The sequence below is a fragment of the Sarcophilus harrisii genome, chromosome 1 (genome assembly GCF_902635505.1).
Source record: "Sarcophilus harrisii chromosome 1, mSarHar1.11, whole genome shotgun sequence".
NCBI classification, from domain to species: Eukaryota; Metazoa; Chordata; class Mammalia; order Dasyuromorphia; family Dasyuridae; genus Sarcophilus; species Sarcophilus harrisii.
The window spans coordinates 623,123,758-623,143,581 of NC_045426.1; the positions used below are offsets into that span (position 1 = coordinate 623,123,758).

At 36.3% G+C, this 19,824-nt stretch overlaps 2 protein-coding genes across 3 annotated transcripts in view; one reads left to right on the forward strand and one right to left on the reverse strand.

The window, feature by feature from the left end:
• TG (thyroglobulin) overlaps positions 1 to 19,824 on the forward strand; it is a 352,924-nt gene that overhangs the window by 276,531 nt on the left and 56,569 nt on the right. The window contains exons 42-43 of the mRNA XM_031947228.1: positions 11,623 to 11,787; positions 13,020 to 13,187. Of these exons, the coding sequence (XP_031803088.1) occupies positions 11,623 to 11,787; positions 13,020 to 13,187 (333 nt within the window). The remainder of the gene's footprint in view (positions 1 to 11,622; positions 11,788 to 13,019; positions 13,188 to 19,824) is intronic.
• The window catches only part of SLA (Src like adaptor), an 88,573-nt gene that overhangs the window by 62,146 nt on the left and 6,603 nt on the right, over positions 1 to 19,824 (reverse strand). The window lies entirely within an intron of this gene.

Sequence of the window (19,824 nt, forward strand, 5' to 3'; positions counted from 1 at the left end):
AGTTCATCATAGAATTAGATATTAAAAGAATGACAGTAAATAAGTCAAAGATTTGATTGCTGAATAATTTTTCTAAGGATCATTTCTACCTGAACCATCTTTTTTGATGGTTCCATCATCAAACCATCAAAAAAGACAAGAATGAAATAATAATAATAATCACAACAAATGATTTATTTGATCATATTGAAATTTTTTAAAGTGCTTTTCAGATATTGTCTGACTTAATACTCATAATATTCCTATGAGGTAAGAAATACAAATATTTGATAGCTCCATTTTACAGGTGAAAAAATTGAAGCAAATAATAGCAGTTAAATGACTTGCCCAGGCTCACTCAGGTAGTGTTTGGGCCAAATTTAAACCCATTTCTTCCCTACTCCCTACAAAGACAGTCTTTGATCTGTCTGCTTTCAAGGCTACCACTCCCTCCCTAACTCCCATTTTTGTATCACCCAAGTTCCCTGAAATTTTTTATTCAAACAAATAGGGGAGCTGGAGCAGAAAAACAAAAATTTTCATTCAGTGAATAAATGGAAGCAAATATCTTTAAGCCCTAAGGCTAATACTCCAAGTTTAAAGTTTTACCAGTTACCATTATTCATTAAAGTATTGCCAAGATGTAAGAGTTATAAATTATAGTAAAACTCTTTCTTCCATGAATCAGAAAGTCAAAACATTTTAAACATCAAAACATTAAAGAGAACAATAATAACACTTTGGATTTTGTTTAGGAAGTCAATTTATCTGAGTCATTTGGAATGAAATGGGAAAGAATTTTTAATTGCCTGTTAAATGTCAAGTGTTACAAATTTGATAGTGTCTGCCCTTTAAAAACATATGTTCCAATTTCTATTAGCAAGATAGATAACCCATAGAGGGAAGAGTGATCAGAGAAGGAAGTTTCTGTTTAGAAGAGAGAAATGGAGTTATTGGTCAACCCTATTCTAATTTCCATTTCTAATTCTATTTCCATTTCTATTCATTTCCATTAAATTCATTCATCAAAAATTATGTACTTAGTGCCTTCAATTTATCCAGCTCCATGCTAGAGTATGGAGGGGATCAAGAAGAAAACATGGCTTCTTCCTTCAAGGAGTTGGAATGACAAGATTAACCCAAAGGAAACCACAATGAATAGTAAGACAAGTTATAATTAAATACTAACTTGTGTGGCTCAAGTGAGAAGCAGAATTGGATCTCAAAGGCAGAAAGATCTATTAGCATATAAGAAGTAAATGAAGAAGGCTTCATCATGTAGATTGGGAAGGATTTGGATAGGTTCACTTTAATTTAATTGGATAAATATTTATTAAGTGACTAATATATGCTAAATGATGTGCTCATCACTAGGAATTAAAGAACAAAAACAAAACAGTCCTTGCCATTGAGGAATTTACAGTCTGATGGTATATGTACCTACCATATACATAGATATAGCAAGATGTAAATGTAAAGGAATGTAAAGTAATTTTAAGAGGAAAAGAGAAAGGGTTAGGATGAGGAATCAGGAATAGTTTTGTGAGGTAAATTGAGTTAGGCTTTGAAGGAAACTAAGAATTATAATGTGGAGGGAGCATTCTAGGAATTCTAGGGAGTATCCTAGGATTCTAGGATTAGAGGACCTTCCTGTTCAAAGATGTCACAGAAGCTAGAGATGGAATATTATATATGGTCAATAGCTAACAAGCCAGTTTAACTGGAAAAGAATGCATGATAGGGAATAATATCAAGTAAGTCTTAAAGGGGAGATAGAAGTGAGATTGTGAAAGTACTTAAATGTCCAATAGAGGATTTTCTATTTTGTCCTGGAGCAATGAGCCTCCTGTAGCTTCAGTCTCTGGGTAAATCAAAAAACTTGCCTTTGCTCAGTTTCCTAGTCACAAATGTCCCCCTGATTTCTGATAGCCATCTAGAAACTGCAATTCTTGTGCATGGACACTGGGTTCCACTGATCTATTCTCAAGATTTCTCTTTCTTGTCTTCCTTTACAATTCTATTGTCTGAACTTTACTTAAGATCCTTATTACTTGGCACTTGAACTACAAGAAAGCTTTCCATCATTCTGGTATCCCACAACCTCAATCCACTTTCTGCATGCTGTGCAAGAATAATCTTTAAGGTGAGGTAAAACCTCTTCATTAGGTCACAGCATTACCCAAATTTCTTTTTTTTTTTTAATTCAACAAATATATTTTGAATGTTTACTATTTAATAATAGCACTTTGCATTTAAAAAGTGCTTTCTATAGTGAAATGCTTTCATACACATTAACTCTTTGATCCTTGCAATACCTCTATTAGATTGGAAAGCAAAAATAATTATACTCATTTTATGGATGAGAAAATTGAGGCTCAAAATAACTTGTCTAATTCAATTCAATTCAATTCAACAAAAGTTTTGTAAATATCTACTCTGTGCAAGACACTATATTAGGTATTAAAGTTACAGAGACAAAAAAATAGTCCCCCCTCTCAAAGACCTTACAGTTCACTAGGAGTGGGGAAATAGAAGGCAATAGAATATAATATGTGTGTATACATACACACACACAAACACACACACACACATATATATGTATATATTTTATATTATATGTATATTATGTATATGTATACATATATTATGTTGATATAATTTCAGAGAGGAGAATTCTAATAATTTGGATGGGGGAGGAAGAAGAGAGAACAAAACAGAAAAACCTAGAGGGTAGCACCTGAAATCAGTGATCTTACCTGGCAGTGGTGCAGAGGAGACTGCACTTCAGTTGTGAAGCACCAGTTACATAAAAGCATTGAGGGGAAAAAAAATTAATGTTATGCATAATAAACAGCCAGCAGACTGGTTTGACTAGTACAGGGAATTCATGAAGGGTAGTGACAGGATATAAGACTATACCCAGAGTATGCAGGTAGTAAGTTACAGATAGAGGCTGCAATCCATATCTCTTAATTCTAGGTCCAGAACCCTATGTCCTACCCCACATTGCCTTTCTTGCACAGTCCTATGCTGGGCACTACAGAGTGATATAATAATGAATCAGATATGATTTTTGCACCTGGGATGGTGATGCATGCTTATAATATCAACTATTATTGAAAATGAGGCTGGCAGCTCATTCAAACTCTGATCTTCAATAGAAATAAAGTCAACTGGATCTCCACACTAAGTCTGGCACCAATATTGTAACATATCCCTGCCTTGGTGGAGTTGGGAGAAGAGTGACTAAAGATCAGTTATATGAATAATCAAAGTATAAGTAGTCACTGCACTTCTAATGTGGGACAGATAGGGAGAGCCAGTTTCTAAAATAATAATAATAATAATTTTTAAAGCATAATCTCTACCTTCAAGGAAGGTTTAATACAATATATTGTCAAATAAGGAAGAACAGTAACTGAATGTATAATTCAAGATAGGTTATAAGTAATTTAATCAAGATAGAAAGTTCTCTATCAAACAGGCTGGCCTGTACTATACACATTCATTCAGAACAAAAAAGCCTTGCCCATTCCTACTTCTGGGACTTGACTAAAACTATCCGAATACTTGAAATATTTTTCCATCCTGTCCATTCTAACTGCTAAACCCAGTACGATTAAAATTGTCTAAAACAGAAATGAGATGCTATTGGAGGACTTCTAGTAGACAGTGACTGAAGACTTCTCAGATGTTACTTAGTGTGAATGTGAACATTTCTATGAGACAGATGAGTCTTGGTCAGGTAAAAGAACTGATTTGTGGTTATAGAGAAAAGTATTGGAGCCAGGATGCACTGATCCCAAATCTGTGACTCTTTTCCTTATCCCAATTCAATTCAATTGAACAGCTCCTATTAAGTCTTCTTCTGTCCTACCTAGACTCCCCTTCATTGAAAGTCTTCAGTCACAAAGGCATGGTCTCTTGTTGGGTATGTTGTAATTGGGGTTTCTTTTCTGGATGTGGTGTATACTAAAGGACTGCTGGCACTCCTTCTGGCTCTGAAAACTGGTAATTAGGATATTCAAGGATTTTCATTTGGCCTCTGTCCTATTTATGATTATAAGAAAGAATAAGACATGATCCCTGCTATTATGGAGCCTACAGTAGAGTAGGGAGGATGAAATATGGACACAAATAGCGAGCACAGAGCAGGTGAGGTTCATATACACTCAATCAATAAGCATTTATTAAGCACCTGCTATGAGCTGAGCACTGCTCTAAATACTGAGGATTAAAAAAAAGACTGACTTCCCTGTCCTTAAGGGAATCTAAACACTAGCAGGGGTCCTCAAACTTTTTAAATAGGGGGCCAGTTCACTGTCCCTCAGACTGTTGGAGGGCCGGACTATAGTAAAAACAAAAACTTTGTTTTGTGGGTCTTTAAATAAAGAAACTTCCTAGCCCTGGTGAGGGGGATAATCGTCCTTAGTTGCCGCATCTGGCTTGCGGGCTGTAGTTGGAGGACCCCTGAAAGAGGACTAAAGAAGCATAAATCACTCCAATTCCTGGCTAAAAGAATCAGATAGGTTTTCATTGAGGAGATGGCATTAAGCATGCCTTCAATTAAGTACATCAGTATTTTAATCATAGATTCATCAAATCTCTGAGTTATAAGGTATTTTAGAGTTCATTTATACCAATCCTTCCCTGAAGCACAAATTAATCTCTCCTCTGTATTGTTAATCTATATAAAGTCTTTTTCCTTGATTCTGGAAGAGACAAGAATGAATGATACTTCAAGAGTAATACCATATAGTTGAAAAGTAAATATTTTTTAGGAAAGAGTTTATCATTGGCTACCTATAAAAGCATATCCTAAGCTCTCCCATAATAGTTCAAGTCTTTGGAATGACTACATGTCTTTTGCTTCTGTTTTTATGTTTACCATCTTTTACCTAGGATATTAAATATATGAACAGGAAGCCTGTGGTGGTTGCCCATGTGGTTAACTGAGAACGCTTTTATCCTTGAGGCCCCAGAAGCCCTAGAGAGACAAAGCATGGTCAGCAAATGTGGGTTCCATCCTATTCTATTTTTAAGACCCAGAAACTAGAGGAAATACAAATGCTATATGATAGCTAAGTCAGCTTTAGATGATGGATGCTTCAGTGGCTGAAGATGGCATTCTTCCAACAGATACTAAAAGGTCTGATGTCATATATAAAGTACAACTAATCAGACTGGAACAGAGATCTCAGCTGGTTGTTGGAAGGAAAGTATTTTATAAACTTCAGAGCACTGTAAAAATGGAAGTTGTTTATTTGACCAACATGTATTGGTTAAACAACTATGTGCTAATCACTATAAAGTGTAACACCTTTTAGAAGTGGAAGTTATTGTTTAATCAATATGTATTTTAAGTGATACAATGCAAAGATTTCCCTTGTTCACAAGTTTAAAGCTGATCAGGAGGATAAGAGGGGAAACGGCAACAAATTGTTAGGAAAAAAAACACTGGGTTGAATCAAAAGACTACGATTCAAGTCCTGACATTGCCATTTATTATCTATGTCCACTTGAGTACCTAGCCTTCTTCTCAGTCACTTCATCTGTACAATAGGCTAATAATATTAGTTCACATTTATATATAACATCTTAAGATTTATAAAGTGCTGTTTTTCATAAAGACAATAATAGATAGTGATGCGAGTTGTGGTCCCTTTAAGAAACTAGTCATTTCTGATGATTTATTCCTTTTTGATTCCCAACCCCTCCTAGCTGATCCATTATCAATTCAGGAAGCTAGGACCTTTGATTCACAAATCCTGGTCAAAAGTATCCCTTTGAATTCTAATAGGAGATCCGGGCCTGCCCCAACCCCCATGGTATCTGAGCCTACTTGGGCTGTCCCAGCCTCCATTCTAATGATCTGCTCAGGTTTCCCAACCCCTACCAAGCAAATTCTAGCCCTCACTGAAACCCAGCAAGGAGACAACTTGGGACTCCACCCATGGGCCCCTTTAGCTAAATCTCTCATTATAAAAGAGCCAAGCTGGAGACCTCTCTTTGCAGAGGTTCCAAACATGCTAGCTATCATGCTTGGCACCCCAAAAGTCTCTGCCCACTGGAGCCCTGTTTCTAGTGCTCTCCTCTCTGTTTATCCTCATCTATTTCCTTAACTAGACTTCAACCTTACTTCCAATGCCCATAATAAACCTCTTTTATCAATCTAGGTTTTCGGGTCTGTAAATTCCTTTATGGGGACTCTTGTGCCTTTATTAGAACTCATTTAACTCCCTATCTTTACACCAAATCCAAAGGGATTGCAGGGGAGCTCTACTTGGCTCCCTGTACTCCAAACCTGCCACTAGACCTCATTTTCATTTGGGTACCCCAAATCTAGACCTGAATTGATAATGCATCAGCTAGGAGGGATTGGGAATCAAAAAGGAATAAATCATCTGAAAGGACTAGGACAATGGATTTGGACTAGATTCAAATTCTGCCTCATCTATTTACTGACTGTGACTCTCTGGGCAAGTCACTTACCCATTCTGTATCTTAGTTTATTCATTTGTAAAATAAGTTTGGATTCAATTGCTTCTAAAGGCCCCTTCCAGGTATAAATCCATGAACCTGTAAAGTGCATGTACAAATATTATTATCTCCAATTTTACAGATGAGAAAATTGAAGTTCCAGAGAAATAAAATGATTTTGCCCAAATTCACCCAGCTAGTAAATGCGATATCTGGGATTTCTGAAAGCAGGTGTAAACTCAGGGTTTGTTCCAGTATTTTACAAAGCTTTTTCTCATATGAGATTCTATTCTCTTTTTCATAGTATATGTGAAAGTGGAAAGTTTTTTAATGGCTTAGTGAAATTAGGTAAACCAATGCCTTTAACCACTTCCTCATCAGAAACCCTGGATTTCCATAGAATAGTTAGAGAAATGAAAATTCAGGAGACCTATCTTAAGAGTTTATATCTTTTCAAATGGTAAATGTTTGAGTTCTTTTCTTAAAAGTAGGTTAGCTTGCTATATATATAATATATATATATATATATATATATATATATATATATATATATATATATTCAGAAGTTTTGAGGTTGGGGCTGTTGTTTGGATCTTGAAGTTCCTTTGACCTTGAATTTTTTGTGTATTTTTCTTGTTAAAAGAAAAAAAAATTTTCTAAGCCAATCCCAACGGACTAATGATGAAGTATACAATCCACCTCCAGAGAAAGAACAGATATTGATTGAATACAGATTGGAGCATGCTATTTTTCACTCTCTCATTTTTTTCTTTTGTTGAGTCTCCTTGTATAAAATGACTAATGTGGAAATCTCTTACATAATTGTACATGTATGACCTATGTCTAATTGCTTGCCACCTTAGAATATAAAAGAAGGGAGGGATAGAATTTGGAACTCAAAACTTTAAAAAATATATTTTAAAACTTAAAAAACACAAACTATAAATCCTTTCATTCTCAAAAGTCATTGCATGCTTACAAAGAAAATGCAACATGGTATATACTAACAATAAAGAATAGAAAGATAGAGTGCCAGAGTAGAAAAATTTATGGCCTAGGGGTCAGGAGCCCTGAGTTCTTGCTCTAGCTAGTTCTTTAATTTGGAGAAAGGAAGTCATTTTTCCCCTCTCTGGATCTCAGTTTTCCTATTTGTATTGTGACAAGGCTAACTTAGAGGATGTTGAACAACATTAACATTCTTTATTCTAAACACTTATGTCTCATAAAGCCAAAAAGCATTTTATTAAGTGCCTCCTAGGTCCCAGGCACTGTTGCTAAGTACTCAGGATACAAAGAATGAGAACCCTCAACAAAGGTTGAGGGTTGGCCCTCAAGGAATTTACATTCCAGTAGAGGAGAGCCTTGTAAAGAAATAGGTATATATAAGAAATATGCAAAGTAAATGAAGGAAATCTCAGAGAAAAAGTCCTAGGGAAAGGAGAGCTGCAAAAGGTTGCAATTGGATTAAGTCTTAAAAGAAGCCAAGGATTCTAAGAGGCAGAAGTGAGATAAGAGATCATTCCAGACCTGAAAGCAACCCGTGCAAAAGTTCAGAAGCAGATGTAGCATTATGTATGAGGATTGTGGAAACCAGCCTAGCTGGAGCAGAGAATAATAAATAAGAGGACTTGCCCTGTCATCCTGTCCTAACTTGGGTCAAGTAAGGTCAGACACTGAAAATGCTTTCTGATGCTCCCAGTCATGGCATGGTAAGGTCTTCTACTTAACCTCCTCTGGAGTCTTTAAAATAGATTCTAAACCTGCCATGTTCCACGTGGATGGGGAATTATTGTCCAGACTGTCCATTAGCATGGGCCCTTTATCACAGTGGAATGTGCTTTTGAAATCCTCAAACTGTCTAAAGACATAAAACATTTTATAGCTGGTCATGCTGGCAATTCTGAAAAACAAGAAGGAATTTTTGGAATTCCTACCTAAAACAGAAATGCTTAACCTGGGAGACTATACTAACATTATTCTGACCAGGGGTCGATGAGCTTCAGCAGGCTGCCAAGGGTTCCATGATTCTCAAAAAACCTTAAGAGCCTTTACATCCAGAAAAGCTGAAACATAATTATCTCATGGCTACAAAGATTTCTTCTTAATGGGGGAGAGAAGAGGCAGAGGGAATCACTAAAAAAAAAAAATAAACAAAAACATTACTATATATTTTGGAGGGAGCTTCAAAAGGAAGGTGTCTCTGCTTCAACTGGACCTGTTTCCTCATCTGCAAAATATAATGATTAAACCAAACAGACTTTAAGGTCCCTTCCAGTTCTAGATGCTATGATGTGATTCTAGCCATGTGACTATGGGCAAATCATTTTATTTTTCCAGGACCTTTTTCTCATGTATAAAATATAGAGGTGGGGCTAGATCTTTTATAGCTTTAGCATTCTGTGATTCTTTTCATTGATTCTTCCCAGCTAAGGATTACAAAGAAAGAACACTTAGTTGAAAGTTAAGAAGACTCACATCTGACCTTAGACACTTACTAGCTGTGTGTTTCAGGGCAAGCTACTTAACTTCTCTCTGCTTCAGTTTCCTTTCTGTGAAATGGGGGTAATAGTAGCAACTACTTTCCAGGATTGTTGTAAAGAACAAATAAGATGTTATTTGTAAGGCATTTAGCACAGTTCCCAGCACATAGAAGATGCTTAAGGGTTTCCTTCTTTCCTTCCTAAGATAGATCAGAAGACATGGTTTCTTACTAAAGAAAAAGCAACAACTAAAGACCTGTATCTTACATAGGTGTGTTACAGCTATCCTTTTCAGGCTAAACCAATAACAATTAACAGATTTGTATGTATTTGATAAAGTATGAGATATATAATCTCTCATAGGACATCTCTCTCAATATATACATTGTTTATAGAATTATAAATCCAAGGGCCTAGAAAGGTGAAGTCTTTAATTTCTTATTTTTCCAAGAGATTTCTCAAGAGAAATTATAGTTCTAAAGAGCAGAGGAGGGTACCCAGACTATTTAGCATCTAGTCCACTTCATTTCCTGCTATAATATGTTGTCTCAAGTCTTTTGTGGGAAGGCCAGTCTCTGAGCCAAGAGGGATAACAGAGGCAGCTGAAGAAATGCATCTGGGACAATGACTCAATGAAAAGGATTAAATGCAGTCACTGGCTGAAATTGCTCTTCCATGTGCTACTTACTGTGTCTTAGGACTCTCATATGTAAAATATAGGGACAGAGTTGAAAGAGATGACTTCCAAAGTCACTTCCAGCTCCAAATTTATCATCCTATCATTAGGGTCTAGCTCTGCCAGTCTCTTCCTCTGTCCTTTGTTGTTCTTATTCAGTATCCAGTTTTCTTGGCAAAGATACTAGAATGGTTTTCATGTCCTTCTCCAGCTCATTTTATAGATAAGAAAACTGAGGCAAACATTAATCACCTAGCTAGTAAGTATTTAAGGCTGGATTTCAATTCAGATCCTTCTGTCTTAAGCTAACACTCCATCCATTCCACCACTAGGATATATAAACTCCCTTGGTTTCTAATATAGTGACTTAAAAAAAAAAAAAAAAAAAGAAGAGTATCACAGAAGCTAATTGTTACATGTTATATCCTTAGAATTAATACTATTAAAAGAACGCAAATTCAATTTAAATGGTATGACATCTTGCAGGCACACCTCCTGTTCTCTAGCATCTGTGCTCCTAACAAATTGTGTGCAAATCCAATCGTAATTTAAATGCATCAAGAATTTTCATTAATTAAAGCTCAATATACCCAGATTGATTGATTTATTCTTTCCAATCACACCCTTTCTCAACTTAGAATTCTACAATACTTCTTTATTGCTTATAAAATCAAATCCAAACTCCTTAGCCTGGCATTCAAGACCTTATATGACTCAATTCCAAACTAATCTAGCACAAGCCCTCACTATTTATGAACCTGTGCTCCAATCATACTAGCAGACGGTTCTTTAAATACGACATACACATTCCTACTTCTCTCCTTTTGTTTACTCCATTTCTCTCATCAGCTGAATATTTATATAGATCTTTAACTCTGTCTTTCACTGACAACTCTAGCCTCAAGAAGCCTTGTCTGAACTTACAATTCATGTTATCTATAACACTCAATTGACATTTAGCATATCAAACTGTTTTGGGGTATACTGATATATTGATTTCTCCACCACAACACTTCTAAAATCTATCTCCTTTCCTCTCACAAATCTCTACCTTACTTCAAGCCATCATCATCTTTACCTGAACTATTTCAATAGATTCCTGATTGAACTTCCTGCCAAATTACTATTCTTGTAGCACTAATCTGACTAATTGTTTCTTGCTGCCCCTAAGATAAAATAAAAAATCATGGAATCATAATATCATAGACCTAGGAGTGGAAGAGACCTTAGAGGCCATCTAGTCCAATCCTTTATTTTGCAGTTGAAGAAATTGAGGTCATGAAATTGTTTCCCATTTAAATTTCTCCATTTAGCTTTTCAGTCTTATTTCATATTGAGATACTTCACATATTCTTCATTCCAAGGAAATAGGACTTCTAGCTCTTTCCCATACATATATCACCTTCTATATTCTGCATTTGCAGAAATGGACTGCCCTATCTGAAATTAACTGCTTCTTTACTTCTGGCTAGTTGAATTCCAAGTTTCAAAGCTTATCTTGAATATCATCTCTTACTTCCCATCCCTACTCTCAGTTATTAGGATTTTTTCTTCAAAATGTACATTATTCTACATACACATTATATTATGGTTATGTCTGTATATTTGTGTTGGGTGCTACTGCATGCTGTTTAGTCATTTTAGTCACAAAAGTGATGGTATTATTAGTTCCTGAAGCATTTCAATAAGGGAAATTTTGGTCAAGTAAGGTTTTTGATGCATGATTTCTGAGGGGATCAATTGCTCCATGTAAGGTCAATTTGTTATATTATATGGGTCTGACTATAAGTGCAATAAGTGTAATATATGTGTATCCATTGAAAATTAACACTGACTATAGATTGTATGAAAGTCAAATTTGAGAGACACCTACAAATCAATGTGGTATTGAGTTTTGAATGTGAAAGATTACCAATAAAGCTCTATCACTTACCCTTTCATCTATTATAAGTTCAAGAGTGGGTTTATTATTAATAAAGCTGGCAATGAATATGAATTCTCTTCTAGGGTGGCTCAACTCTTTCTCCTGCAGCAGTGATTAGCCAGAAAAGGGCTCAAGAACAGGCAGCAACTCTTGCCCAGGAAGTCAGCTGTCCAACTTCTCCTGATAATGTTATGCTGTCCTGCCTACGTCAGAAACCTGCTGATGTCCTCAATGATGCTCAAACCAAGGTGAGCACTGAAGGAGGAAGTAGGGAAAATCTTGCAGAATTTTAAAGCTGGGAATTGGGAATTGGGATATCACCTGGGGTATTGCATTGGTCTGAACACAAGCTGTATGTCCAAAATAAATTATCTTTGAAAGGAAAAAATAAAATGTGGTCTAATGGATGGAGAGCCATCTTTGAAGACAAGAATGCTTGAGTGACCCTGAGGAAGTGCCCCATCTTCTCAGTGTCCCCAAGTCACTAAGATTTTGAGTTTTAGAGCCAAAGCCATTTGTAGGGAAAGTTTTCTCACAAGGAGTCTCCTGTATTAATAAAATTATAATTCTAGTTCATCATAGGAAAAAATAGGACTAATTTTAGTTCCTAGTACATTTTTTTTGCCAGTTAGGATAGTGAAACCCAGAGAATTTCAATGACATTAATAATGTACTAAGGCAGGAAGCATATTAAAATGAGGCAATTACTCAATCCAAGAATCCATAGACTTGGAATTTTACTCTGGTTTTTCCATTTAATATCCATGTGACTTTGTATCAGTCACTTCACCTAACTTACCTCCTCTCATCTGTAATAGGAAGGATTTGGATTAGACATATGTTAAGTCCAACAATTTTGAAGTTCTTTTTTTAGAGCCTATATAAATAAAGTAGAGATATAATGGGAAAAATGGCCTTAGACTGATAGCTGAAGACTTGGCTTCTATTTCTAATTAGTTTCTATCAATATGACCTTGTAAAAGATACTACTCTTCTCTGGACCTAAGTTTTATCATCTATAGAATGAAACAACTGATCTACCTTCAGCTATTCATTTATCTAACACATATTGATTAAGCAGGTAGTATTTGTAATGTCCTGTTGTAGGAGCTAAGAGAGAAAAAAGATCAATAAGACCCAGTTCCAGCCCTCTGGGAACTGGCTCCATCTAAGCAAGCAGAGAGAATATACATTTTTAAGTGTTTACTATGTATCAGGCACTGTGCTAAATACTAGGGATGCAAAGAAAGGCAAAAAAAAGCCCCTGATCTCAAGAAGTTCATGGTCTATGGAGGGAAACAGCATGCAAAAATATATGTACAAAGAAACTATATACAGGATAAATTGGAAATAATCAACAGAGAAGATGGTAAAATTATGTAGGAAAGGTTTCCTGTGAAGGTGGGATTCTTTAGTGAACATGTTAATTTCCAGCGGCTATGTGATAATAAAGTCACATCTCTTTAAATTTCAAACTCAGCTCCTGGCAATAAGTGGCCCATTTCATTACTGGGGACCAGTAGTTGATGGCTTCTATGTCCAAGAGGTTCCAATCAGAACATTGCAGAGATCTCCAAGGGTGAAAGTGGATCTGCTCATTGGAAGTGCTCAAAGAGATGGGCTGATCAACAGAGCAAAAGCCATTAAGGTAAGTTAGATATGACTGAAACAACCCCAATAAACCTTAAAGGACTATATAAATTTTATTTATTATTATTATTAACATTATCATTATTAATGAGAGGAAGAATGTTATAATCAATAGAGGGATGACTGGAGCCAGAAAGACCAAGATTCTAGTTCTAGCACACCAGCTACATAACCAGAAGAAAATCACTTGATGTTTCCAAGCCCTGAGCATCTCTATAGCCTAAAATAATGGGTTATAGACAAGTCACTGATCAACCTTTGTTGGGATAAAGTTGTCATATTGGCAAATTCCTCAATACCAATGAAGTCACAAGTTTGGACTAGAATGATTATTATTTGAGACTTAGGATGATGTTGTGGTGCATTGTGGTGCATTAGGCTGTACTTAATCAAGAAGACTTAATGTTTCAAAGAATCCTGAAGTATGACTCCTCTTAGACAAAGCATTTCATTCATTTCATGCTTTAGAAAAGGTTCCCAAACCTTAAGTTGTTCAAGAGTAGCTGACCTGTATTGGTAGAGGTAGTTTTCTTATCTGGAACCTCCTACCCCCAGTGAAATAATACAAATAAATTACACAAATACAAATTATGTTAAATATAAAGAAAATATGCAAATATATTCCTGGTAAGACTTATAGAAATGAGAATATGTAGGATGTTTTTGGCCATACTTATGAACGCAGGTGGGTTGGAGTTAAATCTAGAAAGGAAGATTGGAGCAAGACATTGAAGGATCTCAATTACCAGACTGAAATGGTTTAGACTTCATTTATCAGATGATGAGAACCACTGCATTTTTAGCAGAAAGTATTCAGAACTTTTACATTAGGAATATTAAGCTACCATCATATATAGGATGGATTAGAAGAGAAATGCCTTCATGAAGAAGTTATTTCTCCTCTTACTCCAAATCCAGAAGTAATATCCTTCATCAATGCTCTGAAGTAGGATTCTTCCTGGGAGAAGGGTATTCTGATGGCCCCCTTTGGGAACACATACTGTTCAGCACAGTATTAGAAGAAAGTCTAGCCTAGGTAGATTTGGAACCAGGAAACCTGAGTTCAAGTCCTGGTTCTAATGCTTCCTAGCATCACACAGTTGGGCTGGAGTGCAGGTCTTCCTGAAGACCCAACTTTCCATCCATTCATCTAGGGAAACAGTGAGGAGGACCTCTACCAAGGTGAAGGCTAATATTGAATAGAAAGCAATACAGGTATGAGAGATGTTATGATGGTAGAAATATCACAGCCATGTGTGTTGTTAGGTGGAAAAGCCTATATAAAAAATATTCATCACTCTTGTTATGGTCCCTGGACTTCAATAAAATGGGAGAAAAGATGGGAGTCTTGCAAATGGCTCATTCTTTTAATACTATGTTTACTAATTAGAGAACAGTAAAAACCATGGGAAGTATGCTGAACCTTGGGGAAGCACTCCCATTCTGATTGACTGATCCTCCCTGCCCAAGGCCTCTTTACTGAGGGAATGGGAATTATAGAAGAAAAACCCAAGAAATTTGGCTTTATGAGGTCTGGTAAACCAGATGCAGCTTTGGCTTTATATGATTCAAGTAGAATGAGAGAGAAATGGTCAGTTCAGCCACTTTGCCAGGCCTCAGAACTATTATTAGGAATTTTTGCACCTAATTCAGGAGCTGTAAACATACCTGGAGGAATAGCCAACATAAAAGGCATCCTAGGATGAGGTGAGTAAGTGGACAGTGGAACTGAGGCAATTGCAGGAGAGGCCTCCTTCAAGTACATGGGGGTACCAGCAGTTCCAGAAAAGTATCTTCTGATTTCATGACTTAGTTAAGCATTGGAAGGGGATCATTCATGTCCTCTAGGCACACTCTGGAGCTCAGATCTTCCACCAGCCCAAATCACACACATACATGCACACACTGAATTCCACAGGAAAAGAAAGGCAGCCTGGGAAAGCAGAGTTTCAAGAAAAAAAAATCTTGCAGTTGGAGAAGGCAGAGGAATTCCCAACAAGCATAGCCCTCCAACAGGGCCCTGAGCTCCCTCTTTCACATGTCTTGAATCAATCTATCATTCAATTAACAGTCATTTATTAGGCACCTATTATATTCCAGATACTGAGCTAGGTACTGAGGATATAAGCAGAAAGAATGAGACAATCATTACTCAAACTTGATGGACATGTTAATATGCCCCAGAGTCCATTGCCCAGCTTCTCAGTGTTGAGAAGCAGCAGATCAGTACTAGGTTTTACAGAGGCTGACCTATGCAATACATTTCTCCTGCCATTAAGAAGGCCCACCATATTTTCAATCCTAAAAGCCAACCATATACAAGACTTGGGGCCTCCGAAAATTTTGAGAAGCCAGGTAGGGAATGGGGGGAAAGAAAATGAATCTGAAATCAAGAAACCTAAAAGAGCCCCACAAAGGAATAGCCCTCTATCAGGGTGAAGACACTGACCCCTTACTTTCCCACTAGTTTAAACTATCATCATAACTCCCCAAACTTGAAGTCTCACTATTGAAGGATGTGGCAACCCAGCCTGCTGAGCTGCCTCCTCTCCCCAGTGGCAAGATGTGCTGCAATGTGGTCCCCAAATGGTGACCATACTTATTAGCTCCCAGGGTCAATTCTACCTTGCACCTCTAAACTAGGCCAGAATTAGAATCCTGCCAGCCTTAGTCTCTGACCAGGGAAAACTAGAAAAAAAATTAAGCAGCTATTCCAACTTGGATTCTACTCTCCCCATACTATCATTTTTTCTTCCTTCCACAACTCTATGCCCTCTCCACCATCAGGCTCTGCCTCTACTTTATTCTTTAGTTCATTCGATGCCAGTGGCCCATTCTCAAGCAAATTTCATCCTTGGGTAGTTCCCTGCCCTGGAAAAAAAGGTCTGACCAGGACATCCTACTTATGACTTCATGTTTATGTCTTAAGAAATATAATTCCACTATCCTCTGTCCTAGTGGAAAGCGAAAGGATGAAATAAACATTTAGATAGTACCCATTATGTGCCAGGCACTATGCTGAGCACTTTACAAATATCTCATTGATGCTCAAAATAAATCTCCAGATTTGGACTAAGTTCTTTCTAATTACAGGCCCAGCTTTCTAGCCACATTGTCACCCAACTGCCAATCAATCACATCTAGTATAATGTTTTGCTCTGGGTACCACATTTTAGAAAGGACATTGATTAAAGTTAACCAGCATCAAGAAGACTATCAAGATGGTAAAGGGTCTACTATGCATGTCATTTGACTCATTTAAAAGAAATAATATATTTAGATGAGAAGACTCAGGGGAAACTTGGTAAATATCTTTAAATATTTGCAGAGTTCCCATTAAGAAAACGATCTAAGCTTGTTTGACTTGGACCCCGTAGATGGAATAAAAATTGCAAAGAGACAAATTTAGGTTCTGTAAGGAAAATCTCCTAACTAATAGAGATCTTCCAAAGTAGAACAGACTAAACTAGAATATAGTAGACTCTTCTTCACTAGAAGCTTTCAAGCATAGGATGGGTCACCACTTATTTGGAATATTGGAGGATAAATTCTCATCCAGGTCAGATTGGACTTTATGGTGCTAAGTCCTTCTAACTCTGAGATGCTCTTTCCTTGTATCTGTTGTACTCTGACATCTGGTTTTGGTAGATAGATATGCTGAAGGTGGGGAATATTTTTCCTGTCTCCTTTTTCAATATAAAGTTTTCTTGAACAGATATGGTTATTAAGTCATCAACAAGTTTTATTAAGGACTTTCTATGTACAGCAAGTGCTAAGTCCTAAATGCTGACAATACAAATAGATGCAAAAAAGAAAGACCTGCCCTAAAGGAACTGATTAATAGCAACAAAGACAAACAAATTCTACTGGCCTTCATTAGATAATCTGCCACACAGATTTCTATCATACAGAAATACAAAACTTGCTCTTAGACACTACCTTCTTGATCAAAAATTTGCTTCCTGTGTATGCCTTTATCACTTAAAACACATCTTCAATGGGAAAATCATTAAAAACAATCCAAGAATTGTGGTAGATGCCTCTAATTCCAAAATATATGGTTAGGAACATATGTATATATGTTGTTTATCATTAATATAAAACAAATACTTTTCTCATTATTTAAAAAATCAACCACATAATAACTTATAGAAAAACAATCAAATATAGAAACAATTTGCTCACAGATCAATAAAAAATAGTCTTAAGACAAAATGGCCACATGTTTAGATAATAAATATGTGATTTTTATTCCATCTACTGGGTCTAAGTAAAACACATTCCAAGTTTTTTTTTAATATGACTCTTTTGCATACTGTTCATGGTCTAGTCAAACTGGCCTTTTTTGATGTATCTCTCACACATCATACACTCATCTCTATTCATTGCACATCTATACCTATGGGCACTCCATCCTCACCTCACTTCTTTGAATCCCTAGCTCCCTTCAGAGTTCAGCTAGATTGTTTAATTTTTTCATTATTGTATGCCCAGCTCACAGAAAACCTGACATTTGAGTAGTGTGTTTCATTGTTGTTAAGTCCAACTTTTCATATCTTCATTTGAGGTTTTCTTGGCAAAGATACAGGGGTGGCTTTTCCTTCTTTACCTCATCTTATAGATTAAGTGATTCATACAGCAAGTAAGCTTCTGAGGCTATATTTGAACTCAGGTCTTACTGACCCCAGACCCAGCACTCTATCCACTGCACCGCCTAGCTGCCAGTAAGATGCTTAATGAATACTTATGAATTGATTTATAGTGTCTCCTCTGGGTCTATCTTTTTAATTCATGAAAACACATTGAGTCACACAATATGAGAATATTTAGGATTGATCAATAACGTAGGTTCAGGGTATTTTGTGAGTATGCAATTTTAAAAACTAAAGCTCAGGAGCTCCCCATTTGTATATTCTTTTACTAGTCAACCAGGAGACATATCAAGTTAGAATTTACTAAGATAACATAATAATAATAATAATAAATAATAGATAATATTTTATAGTACTTTCTATGTGCCAAAAAATGTGCTAAAATTTTTATAATTATTATCTCATTTGATCTGCACAGTCACCATGGCAGAAAGGTGCCATAATTATCCATATATTTTTTGGTTGAGAGAGTCAAACAGAAGTTAAGTGATTTACCCAGTATCACATCAATAGTCTGGATTTTGGGAAGAGTTAACATATAAAATTGAGTTGTCAGCTCAACTACCAACTACTAGAACTAATTCTTTCTTGAATCTAGTTGGCTTTCTTTTCTGTCACCAGGAAGTAGTCATGTTTATCAAGGCTGATTCCTACTTTGACTCCCTTTTTGAGAAATACTTGTTTCCTGTGAGTTATAGTATCTCTTAGTGAGTAAGAAAAGTCCTCTCTCTTCTCTTCCTCCTTCCCTTATCCACTAACTGCTAGTAGAGGTGTGAGGGGAAAAAACAAATGGAAGCCCCTCTCAAGAGCTGACTTCCTTTTCCACAATTAGCTCTTTTTTCTCCTGCCAGAAGTCAAAAAAACTAAGCATTTTTCTGCATCCATTGACTGCTTATAGAACCCATCCTGATTCTTTAAAGGACTCTAACGGCTAAAAGCCCAGATTCTTAACCTGTAATTGATAAACTTTTTTAGGACTTTATTAACTTCTTTCTTTTAAAAATATTTTTCAGTTGCATGTTAAAATAATATTTAATATATATTTTTTAAAGTTTTTAGTACCAAATTCTATACTTCCCTTCTTTCCCCCCCTCCCTGAAACTGTAAGCAATTTGTTGCATATCATACACATGCAATCTTGTAAAATACTTTCATATTAGTCATTTTATACAGGAAAATTTGAACACCAACCAAAAAAGAACAAAAAAAAGTGAAAAATCTTATGCTTTCAGGGGTCCTCAAACTTTTTAAATAGGGGGGCAGTTCACTGTCCCTCGGACTGTTGAAGAGCCAGACTATAGTAAAAACAAAAACTTTGTTTTGTGGGCCTTTAAATAAAGAAACTTCATAGCCCTGGGTGAGGGGGAATAATCGTCCTCAGCTGCTGCATCTGGCCTGCGGGCCATAGTTTGAGGACCCCTGCATCTGTGTTCAGACAATATCAGTACTTTCACTGAAGGTGGACAGTATGTTTCATCATGAGTCATTTGGAATTGTCTTGGATTATTGTATTGTTGAGAATTCAAAGTCCTTAATTGTATAATAATGCTTTAACGTTTAAAAGTATAATTTGTTTCCTTTGTAATCTGTAATCTTATATATTTCATTTTATGCATTAAAAAAATTTGACATTAATTCTGGAATGAGGTCCAAAGGGCCAGTATCTCTCTCTCTCTCTCTCTCTCTCTCTCTCTCTCTCTCTCTCTCTCTCTCTCTCACACACACACACACACACACACACACACAAATTAAGAACTCTTATTCTAAAGGAATAATAAAACCTCCCTCTAATGAATGACTGGTGAGTTTATTAATATGTCTTTAAGATTTCCTTCTTACCTTTCCCCTTGTATTCAACTATATCAATTGATCAGGGACTTTCTACTCAGCTCCTCTTCCACTATCACCCTTCATACATCACTACCACATTGAGGAACACAAAAAGCTGTTTCTTTCCTTGAGATTCCAATATTCACTTCTCTG